The sequence below is a fragment of the Aedes aegypti genome, chromosome 2 (assembly GCF_002204515.2).
Source record: "Aedes aegypti strain LVP_AGWG chromosome 2, AaegL5.0 Primary Assembly, whole genome shotgun sequence".
Lineage (NCBI taxonomy): Eukaryota > Metazoa > Arthropoda > Insecta > Diptera > Culicidae > Aedes > Aedes aegypti.
This window is the reverse complement of record NC_035108.1, coordinates 227,717,011-227,728,192: the sequence shown is the minus strand read 5'-3', so window position 1 is coordinate 227,728,192 and position 11,182 is coordinate 227,717,011. Positions and strand designations below refer to the sequence as shown.

The following is an 11,182-nucleotide window of genomic DNA, read 5'->3' as shown; positions in this document are numbered from 1 at the left end:
AAATTCTTGGCGCGATTGGCAAGCGAAACCTTCGAATCCTGAACAATCACATGCACACGGAGAGTGCCGACTCCCTCCGAATTCAGGCCTTACCGCGTTTCGCAGGATCCCGCCGAATATAACTCAGGCTTATTCTGCGCGGCGTGTGAGTCGACAATTGTCGAGTTTCTTCGTACAAACCTGAATAATTCAGGTTATTATTATCATATATTATATTAGTTATAAAATTATTATTGTTTTCTTCGTACAAACCTGAATCACGTAGACCAAATTGGTCAGCCTTCGACTCCAGAATCGCTTCTAGGAGTTCTTAGGGCTGTGAGCGACTGGGAGAAAAGAGTTCTGTTAACAATTCCATTAGATCCTTCGTACAAACCTGAATAACATAAACTGATCACCCTGCCACTACCAGCGTTGCCAACCTTCCAGATTTGTCTGGAATATTCCAGATTTTTGAGGCCCCATTTCACATAAATCTGGAAGATCCAGATAAAAAATGAAATGAATTTGTAAGGTTTCGTAAATAATTTGTAAGGTTCTCCATATATGACAAAAGCGATCCAGACTTATCCATACAAATTTTCAAAATCTTCCAGATTTTTGAAAAATTGACTTGGTATCCCTGGCCACTACGCACTCGAGTTGCCACCGCCACCTCGCTACTCGCACTGGAGGAGCGAGCTCTATGTGGGACCAACGGTGCCGTGGTGAAACCAGTCCCGCTCGCCAATGCATTGGTCACTATCACTACCATCAAAATCAACAAAAACTAAAACTAAGCCTATGGAATGTTTGCCTATTCAACCAAAAACACTATTAACTACCGCAAATCATTTTTAGGGAATTTTTAAAATCAAATTTAGGGGATACTAATTCTAATAAAAAGAATTAGCTTTTAATTATTAGTTTGTACTTTCTCATCACTCCGATATGTAGTCAGGAAAATCAACTGAAATTCAATCTAATCCGCTGGGATGTTTGCCTATTTAACCAAAAACACTATTAATTACAGCAGAACATTTTTATGAGATTTTTACAATCAAATTTAGGGGATACTGGGGTACTATTTTAATTATTAGTTTGTACTTTCTCATAACTCTGACATGTAAGGTCAGGAAAATCAACTGAAATTAAATCTTATCCTCTGAGATGTATGCCTATTCAATCCAAAACACTATTAACTACCGCAAAACATGGGATTTTAAAAATAAAATTTAGGTGGTAATGGGGTACTTTTTTAATTATGAGTTTATACTTTCTCATAACTCTGATATATAAAGTCAGGAAAATCAACAAAAAATAAACCTAAGCCTCTGGGATGTTTGCCTATTCAACCCAAAAAACTATTAACAACAGCAAAACATTTTTAGGGGATTTTTACAATCAAATTTAGGGGATACTGGGGTACTCTTTTTTTGTCTTTATTAACGAGATTTTTAACCCTGGGTTAGTTCATCTCGGGACCAAAGGCTTTACTTCCCTTTCGAAGGAAGTCATCACTATAACCTTATGATCATAAATGACTATCTTGGGGATGGGAATTGAGCCCTGGACCTTTGGCGTGAAAGGCGAGGTTTCTAACCACTACCCCTGTGGGTTCTTCTTCTTCTTTTCTGGCATTACGTCCCCACTGGGACAGAGCCTGCTTCTCAGCTTAGTGTTCTTATGAGCACTTCCACAGTTATTAACTGAGAGCTTACTATGCCAATGACCATTTTTGCATGCGTATATCGTGTGGCAGGTACGAAGATACTCTATGCCCTGGGAAGTCGAGAAAATTTCCAACCCGAAAAGATCCTCGACCGGTGGGATTCGAACCCACGACCCTCAGCTTGGTCTTGCTGAATAGCTGCGCGTTTACCGCTACGGCTATCTGGGCCCTGTGGGTACTCTTTTAATTATTAGTTTGTTCTTTCTCATAACTTCGATATTTATGTAAAGTCAGAAAAATCAACTAAAATGAAACCTAAGCCTCTGGGATATTTGCATAGTCAACCAAAAACACTATTAACCATCGCAAAGCATTTTATGGGGGTTTTCAAAACCAAATTTTGGAGATACTGGGACACTCTTTTAATTATGAGTATGTACTAGTACTCCCTGGTTGGATGTTCGCTGGTTGGAAAATATTCCAACTAAAAAGCACTCAAATGTCAACAGAAAATGTCAAACTGACTTTGACGTCTGAGTGGTCTGAGTACCGTCGTATTTAAGTCTCCATATATAGAACAAATGCGTATGTATATGTGCGTTTCGTGACGATTTGCTCCATTTGCTCTTCAGATGAGTTAGTGTGGAGCATTTTCATCAGCTGTCAGTCGTTCCAACAAACGGGTCAGATTCGATAGATGGAAGGCAGTCGTGTTCCAACCAGCGAATCCCCGCTGTATACAAAATCATTAGATTTTTCCAGCGAAATATGCATTTGAAAAACTGTTGTCCGAATGCCTATTATGGACCGTCCCGGGGTCAAGAATAGGAATGTTTACAAAGTTGATATTTCCTATTATGGACCCTCCATTAGATTCCCATGTAATCCGGCTCGCTGCCGACGAGCCTATTATGGACCCACCTGGAAATGCGTATTATGGACCCTCTTGTGTGGTTTCATTTACAAAACTGTTCAAATATTTGTATTTATGCGTCCCAAACCAAATATTTTGCCTGAAACTGCTGACTAACAATGTAATCGAAGTTTCCCCGGTGGATAAGCTAGCTTTGAGTGTTAATTTTATGTTTTTCTGTAGGGGGTTCATAATACGCAAAGGGTCCCTAACCGGAATCGACTCCCTACTCTTTCAAACCACATCAATTGTCAAGGCTATCCTATCTCCGACAGTTATGCGACACTTACAGATCACGTTCTTCCTTTATTATGCGAGCAGTGGCCTGTGGTATATTTGCTCCAATTTATATAAATCACTTCCAGATGTCTGATGAGGAATCAAGTAGAATGTTAATCGAATTTCAAAAAAAGAAGGAGATGGATAAAAAATACCATCAATAAGATATAAGTCCCTAACTTCAGAAAAACAAATCCTCAGAAGTTTCTTTCATCACTGGACTATTGCAAAAGTTTTTACAAGTGCGAATACGCTAATAAAAGTGCTCAAATGACATCAAATCGGATAGGTGTGTTCAGCGGACTTCTTCTTCTTCTCTTCTTCTTGGCGTTAACGTCCCACTGGAACAGAGCCTGCTTCTCAGCTTAGTGTTCTTATGAGCACTTCCACAGTTATTAACTGAGAGCTTTCTTTGTCAAAGTGCCATTTTTGCATTCGTACCTATATCGTGTGGCAGGAACGATAATACTGTATGCCCAGGGAAGTCAAGGAAATTTCCATTACGAAAAGATCCTGGACCGACCGGGAATCGAACCCAGACACCTTCAGCATGGCTTTGCTTTGTAGCCGCGGACTCTAATCACTCGGCTAACGAAGGACTTATTCTTCGTAAATCCGAGAATAAGTGCTCTGAACACATCAACATGATTCGATGCAATCCCACACTTTTATTTACACTTCACAATCCATTGGTGAAATAAAACTAGTAGATCAAAATTAAAAATGTAATTCTCGAGAAATAGGACGAACATATGGGTGTTATTCGGCCGAATTCCAAGGTTTTATGTGGCCGAATATCGTGTCATTATTTCAACTATTCGGTATTCGGCCGAAAACCGAATAGTGCTATTCGGTACATCTTTAAATTTAACTGTATATTTAACGAAAAAAAAAACATTTCTATAACGAACTAATTTCAATTTAATTTATTCAACAGTTACATATATCATTGAACTGGTTTCACAGTTAATGTGTCAACATGCATTCCAGTGTAAAAAATTATCCACGTTACTAAGAAACAGGCGAACGAAGTCATGAATCCTTCTTTGATGATTTCCCATATTCCTCCGTATGCCTCTTCATCAATCGATTGGAAGCTCGTACTGTAGAAATAAACTATGCCACAACTGATCAAAGCAAACCTAGAATAGACGTAAATATTTAATACAATGACAAAATAACAAAAAAAAAAACCTACAAAGCCAACGCAATGAATCCTTTCATCGGAATTATACCCATCACAACTCCAATCGAAATTCCAATTACTTGACGGGACCAATAGATAACATCCAGAAAATCATCCTGAAAAAAGAGAAATTCATTAATCAACTGCACTAAAAAAACCTGAATTAATCCACCGATGGTGAGACTGAACCTTGCTTACATTTCAATACACACTGAAAATAATGTTAGTAACCTCAATCACGACATTGTTGTTACTACAACTATTCCAAAATATTGTTGAATTGAATGAAAAAATGTTATTAATAAAAATAATGCTGTTCAAATTACCACGTTAACAAAATTATCAGGGCAGGCAATCGTCAGATTCGTCACAGTGCGATGACGAAATAAAAAAAGACATCGTCATCCAGTATAATAATTCTGGCAGGTCCTCGTCTCGTCATCGATGAAAGAATGCACGACGAACGTCAATCCAAAATCGTCAACCAACCACTTTGTCTTCATTCCGTTCGCTCCCCTTTCTCAAACGAAGGAGGCGTTTATTGTATATTCGCTTGCTATGCACAAAACGGCGAATGCCATCCCAGAATTGCTTGTATTGGCAATTTAACCCGTACTCCTCAAGCTTCAACAATAGCTCTGTTGGTAGGCGCGTGACGTTGACGATTCAGAGCTCGTTTGTTCAAATCCTGACACGTTTTGTTTTTTTGTTTTTGTTTTATTTTTTTTCAAAAAAGGCTCATATTCTATCGACGCCACGGTTCATATTTTTAGTCGGCTCAGAGCTCCCGAACGAAGATTCGACCATAACGAAGGAGGCTTCTTTGTTCGTCATGACGTCGAGCCTTTGTGGCGGACAACTGCAGCAAATCGTCATCCAACGCTGGTTGAGTGACGATGACGATTCTTTTTTTAGTTTCGTCGACGACTTTTCCCATTTGACGGTGACGATTGCCTGCCCTGAAAATTATAGCACTGTTCCTTTAACTATGTTTTTGTAGTCAAGAGCTATTCCTCTTGAAATTGGCTTGACCACATGTTCAGTAACAAGCAATCGAATGAATCGGACTGCTTGGGTCTTCGCAAAGCACTCCAAATGAAGTATTTTTAGCATTGGGCGTAAATGTTCACGTGACTATGTTTTAAATTGATAATTGTTCTAGCTGTTGCGTCTGTTTGTCTGTGATGATCAATTGACATTGAAAGCTCTCAGTTAATAAGCTGAGAATTAGGCTCTCTAACGCCAGAAAGAATATCAGATCTCTCAAATAAATTCAAAACTCATTACCGGAAACTCAAATTTCTTTTCGAAATATCAAAATTTCTACGGAAATCTCAAAATACCTTTCGAAATATCAAAGCTGACAACGTTTTCCCATGATATTTACTCAAATTTTAATTATTCCATTCCTTTTTCAAAACATGTTTGATAAACTCAAATCCCTTTTGGAGCAGAACAGGAAAAATCCCATCCGCTCCTGAAGTTTTGAAAGGAGCAAAACTATTAAATGCCCATTGAATCGATTCAGTAGTTACGATACAGTCGAATTTCGTTTGTTGCACTATCTTTAAGTGGGCTACGTTTTAATTGGGCTCCGTTAGCTGGACTATACTGCCCATAAAGGCATAACTGTCCCATATTGAAAAAGTAGGCATTGAGAAAATAACGCTCAAAGTTGGAAGTTTGCCTTCTCATTCAAATGTTCATAATTTTCTAGTACAGTCGAATTTCGTTCGTTGCACTATCTTTAGATGGGCTTCGTTTTAATTGGGCTCCCGTTAGTTGGGCTATACCGTGAAGGCCCCATACTCTGCGCACTTAAGGCTTTTCAAATTTCAAACAGCTGTAATTAATTGAAAACAAAACACAATCCTCTGAAATTTTGGGAGCAAATACTTATTGATTTTATGTATAAGGAAAATATATAAAAGCTTCACTAAGTAATGATTTTTATTGCAAATTTTTAATTTTTCTCAAGGGCGTCCGTGTTCCTAACTGTGCGCACTCATTTTTGCAATGCTCCTTATTCTGCGCATTTAGGTTCCTAACTCTGCGCACTCGATAAATTATTTATAACAGTTGAAGTATTGTACTAAAAGCATTACTAGCATTTAAACACTGAATTAATCTTCATTTTCTTGCTTTATACGGCTTTACGTCCCCAGTGGAGCATGGAATGTCTCTAACATAGAAGTTTACTAAGTGAAGTGAATTTTATCTCTAATTCAATCCATGATAATTACTGTTACTGAATGCCATTAAGTGCAACTCTCAAAATAATCGAAATCATCATATGATTTCCAAAACATGTAATTAACTTAGTTTTCTAAAATCCAAAGCAACATACAAAAACGGTACAAACTACGTCTTTTTTTGCGTTCACCCTTGGCGTGTAAAGGAAAATTAGCTTTGACTGTTTATGTATTTTCACTAGGAAAAATAAAAATAAATAATTGTCTCGGATTCGGGTCGGATCCGGGTTTGAAGAAAATTAATAAGAACCTGGTTCTGGCTTGTTATATGTGAAACCCGAACAGTCCTACTAAATACGAAGAATAGTTTAAGCGAAAGGGTATATCCATTCTTAATGTATTGTTCATCACTCAATCGAGAAGTATCGCCGCCCTGTATAAGCGTGACATAATTAAAGAACGATTCATATTTCAGATCAATAACAGTACTTTATTGCCGTTTCTATATAGCAAATACGATTGAACCAAAGACAAAATAATTAAACCTCGATGTTCCACTACTCGATATTGACTCATGAAACTATACAAAAAATCAAAATTATTCTATTGCATGGTTAGGGAGCATTCAAAAATTACGTCCACCGTTCAGGGAAGGATGGACGAGTCTACGAAAATGTGACAATGCATCCATTAGGTCCTGTAAAATCGCGACAGGGGATTGAGGGGACGGAGTGTAGAAATCCTTAAAATATGTTGGACGTCATTTTTTAATCTTTCCTTACTATGATGGTCCCCTCAAACAATTTTTCAAAGTATTTCTATTCCATATCTCGATGGTGTCGACAAGTCGATGGTTCCCTTCAATATAGACCTCTGGAGGGTTGATTATATGTTGAAAATAACGTTTTATAACTGCTGCGCATAGTAAGGGACATAGTTGAAAAATGGTGCCTTACTATGCGCACTTAAGAAGAATAAGAAAATGAAAAGAAAATAAGTTGCACTTTACCAGTCATAATTGCTCGATAAATAAACTAGTGCCTACATACTAACAATCTGAAATATATTCTCTTTAATTTGATTCAAATGACTTAAGTGATGAGGTACTCCCTTAGCATTTTTGCTAACGGGCAGTCAATTTGGACGTTTATCAATATTTTTGAAGCTATTTTATTTTTTATTAAAGTAATAAACGTAAATTTGTCAAGAAAATTCTTCGCGTACTTTTTTATTACTATTGTATCAATATATGGGAAACAAATTTTAAACAAAAATTTAAATAATTTACCAGATTTTGGTGGATTTTGGTAAAAGTGCGCAGAGTTAGGAGCTGCGCAGAGTTAGGGGCCCTCACGGTAGCCCACCTAAAACGAAGGCAAACTTCATTTTCTGACATAAGACGCAATTTATCAATGTCAATCTTTTGTTCTATGCTATTTGACAGCTCGAAACTCAGCCCGATTAGTGAAAGTCTTTCACTAAGTGGGCTACAGGTTTAGTGCAACGAACGAAAGTTGACTGTACACTTCCCCATGCCATATTCATTTAACAAAACCGCTCAGATTACGTATTTTGCTTCTACTGATTAGCAAATAATATAAACTTGAACTTAATTCACGGTTTGCTGCTGCAATAGGGGTTCAAAGTTCATATAGAGACTGTTATGCCTTTATTTTTCAATATGGGACTACACTAACGTCATATTTTTTCACAATATTTTCAAACAAAATGTGTTAATTTTGATATGCATAGTAAAGTAATTAGTAAAACATGAATGTTGCAATGAAAAAAGGTGCTGGAAAATCAATATGGGACAGTTATGCTTTTATGGGCAGTATAGCCCACCTAAAACGAAGGCAAACGTCATTTTCTTACATAAGACGCAATTTATCAATGTTGGTAGCTCTGTTTTTCTTTTGTTATATGTTATTTGACAGCTCGAAACTCAGCCCGATTAGTGAAAGTCTTTCACTAAGGGCCGATTTCTTCACCATGGCTTAAGCCGTAAACCACGCTTACCCATATAGTTAAGCTAGGTTTAAGGCCTAAGCGGTGGTGAAGAAATCGGCCCTAAGTGGGCTACAGGTTTAGTGCAACGACCGAAAGTTGACTGTACTGCGAGCTGAGACCAGAGACTCGTAACTACATGAAAAGACATTTGGTTCATCCGTAGATGCTATGTCCACTAGCCTGGGACACGGTTATATGAAAAATTTAGATTCTCGCTCCAGTCCACTTTTTGGATTGCATTTAGGTCCCATAACAACTGTGCAAAATTTCAGCTCGATCGGAGAAACTATATTTTAGCGCCAGCCGTTCAAAGTTTATATGGGATTTACTATGGGAAAACTTACTTTTACAAAGAAAAATAGCCAGAGATCGCCCATTGTCCTCTATAAAAATTCTGAACACAGATCTCGATAGGTATTTTTACGATGAAGAACATTGCCGAAGACCGCAAAGCAATCCGATGCTTGTGAAAAAAATTATTAAGCATAGACTATTCGGAAATTTTGCCCGATTTTGTTATTATTGTTATTCCTTTACGTGTTAATCAACGTCGCTTTGCAAATAGGTTTTCATTGAATAACTTTTTTCACAAGTGTCGGATTGTTTCGCGGTCTTTGGCAATATTCTTCATCGTAAAAATACCTATCGAGGTCTGTGTTCAGAATTTTTATAGAGCCCAATGGGCGACCTCTGGCGATTTTTCTTTGTAAAAGTAAGTTTTCCCATAGTAAATCCCATACAAACTTTGAACGGCTGGCGCTAAAATATAGTTTCTCCGATCGAGCTGAAATTTTACACAGTTGTTATGGGACCTAAAAGCAATCCAAAAAGTGGACTGGAGCGAGAATCTAATTTTTGTCCCTCACTAATGTCCACACATCCGGGGAAATGTGTATTGAATAAACATTCTTAAACTTCTTCATCAGAAGAAGTAAAGTCACCATTAGGTAAGCCAATTTCGTTCACTTGGAAATCCTTAGATTTTGCAAGAATTTTGTTCAGCCGACTAACTTTACTCAAACTGGAAACATTTGTACAAAGGTTTTTCCGGCCGGTTCGTTCAACAGAACGAAGAGCCTTCTGGTCAGCCTTGCGAGCCGACTTGAACGACTCTGATCCAGCTGAACGGCGTCTGTTCCAACTCCTTCTACATTGTTTCCTGAGTCTAGTCAGATCGGAACTACACCATGGGGTTCTTCTTGTAGTCTTTACAGACCGCAGAGGACACGCTTCTTCAAAAGCTTCCATAATGTAGGATGTTGTAGTATCAACGGCATTATCCAAATCACTTAGATTTTCAATAGACGGAGAATATCCATGAAATTTGGTCGCATCCAATTCAGTGTAGAGTTCCCAGTTTGTTGACCGGGGATTCCTAAAACGCAAAGTCTGCGCAGTTACATTTGAATGTTCAAAGAAGATGTAGCGATGATCAGATAATGATTCCACATCTGATACATGCCAAGGGATGGTACACAAATTATGTCACGCTAAATTTCAACTTTTTCCTTTTTCCAGCCTCAGGATAGAGACTGAAGAAGGGCAGCCGATTATTTCGCAGAAACACAAGGTCACAACACCTGCACCATTACTCCGGGTAGCACAGGAAGGGCTCAATACTGTGGAGGGCGCCCTGGTACCCCACAGGCTCCGTTAGCGGTTAGGTTTTATTTAGACCCCCCTAACCATTCATTCCTAGGCACGGTACGTATCACACCATGAATTAGGGGTCACCTGTGAGGTGGACTTTTACCACCGGAACGGGCAGTCCGTAGTGTTAATTCTTAGCCAGTTGAAACTACCGCTACCTACACTACGCGGCTATCTAGGCTTCTCGGGAAAAGGAGGTTAATATTAAATATTAATTAAATATAAATTTTATTGATTTTCTCCTGACGTGCCCAAGCAACCTCCGAAAAAACACACGAAATCTGGTGCACTGACGGTACCGATTTTTTACGTTTGTAGCTCCTCATTTTACCATCTCCGAATGGTCATTTTGCCATTCATTCCCCTATGGAGCGTACCGGACCTGATGATTTACTTACTTTATCTGCCCATTCCGAATGTTGTGTGATTGCACATTTCCATATACTTTTGATATCGGCAGACTTAGCTTTTGTTTTCCGGTCAGCACTTTTAGAAGCCATTGTGATTTGATTTAAATCGAAATATCCGCTCAACTTTCCTTGATTAACCAAATTAACGAGCCAGCCAGAGTGCAGAAAACCAGAAGAGAAACGTCAAAAATTGACCAGTCGACGTTTGTCATTATCCTGAGACACGCTAAAATCATGATCTACACGGAGACGCGGTTCAATTTAATTTTGGGTTGTTTCAACACAGGCGGTTCAATTTAATTTTGGGTTGTACACACTTAGATAAGACTACCCATAAATGGGTATTGAAATCACCCAAATTGCACGGTGCACTTTAAACTCGGCAGTAATACAGATAAGGGTATTCAATTTTTCAACCCAAAAATGGATCATTTAAATAACTAAAACGGCCCGCTATGGAAAGCATAGATAGCACCATCGTAGCCTTATGTGTTTGACAGAACAGCAATGCTGTCACAATGTTAAATCCCATATACAGTGACGCCTTTGTTTTCATGCGGTGAGCATTATTGCAACAGAGCAACCAAAACAGATTCTACCAGTGGACACCCATCCAAGGCAATGGGACTTTCGCGTACAAAAGGAGAGGAAGTGATACCGTAATACTTTAGCAACATGGAATGACTCGATGGTTGGATGTTCGCTGGTTGGAAAATATGCCAACTAAAAAGCACTCAAATGTCAAGTCTCCATTAGACTGGCCCAGCTTAGTATGGGAGAAAAATTAAGTTGTATGATTCCACGGGGCACCCCCCAGGATTATTCCTTGGGGTTAGAGGAAGCCTTTCTGAAAAGTTCAGCTCATTTGGTCGTTCCATGAGCTGGCGCATT

At 38.5% G+C, this 11,182-nt stretch overlaps 1 protein-coding gene across 1 annotated transcript; it reads right to left on the bottom strand.

The window, feature by feature from the left end:
• Positions 1 to 3,746: 3,746 nt before the first annotated feature.
• Positions 3,747 to 10,501, bottom strand: LOC5572049 (uncharacterized protein C20orf24 homolog). Its single transcript, XM_001660105.2, has 3 exons — positions 10,280 to 10,501; positions 4,042 to 4,145; positions 3,747 to 3,985 (listed from the first exon to the last, which is right to left on the bottom strand). The coding sequence occupies exons 1-3, from the start codon at positions 10,379 to 10,381 to the stop codon at positions 3,790 to 3,792; spliced, it is 402 nt and encodes a 133-aa protein (XP_001660155.1). The 5' UTR covers positions 10,382 to 10,501; the 3' UTR covers positions 3,747 to 3,789.
• Between the last annotated feature and the right edge of the window lie 681 nt (positions 10,502 to 11,182).

Coding starts and splice junctions, on each gene's coding strand:
- LOC5572049 (XM_001660105.2), bottom strand. CDS start 10,381: ATGGCTTCTAAAAGTGCTGACCGGAAAACAAAAGCTAAGTCTGCCGAT. Junction 4,146..10,279: donor ATTCGGAATGGGCAGATAAA/GTAAGTAAATCA, acceptor CTCTTTTTTCAG/GATGATTTTCTGGATGTTAT. Junction 3,986..4,041: donor GGATTCATTGCGTTGGCTTT/GTAGGTTTTTTT, acceptor CGTCTATTCTAG/GTTTGCTTTGATCAGTTGTG.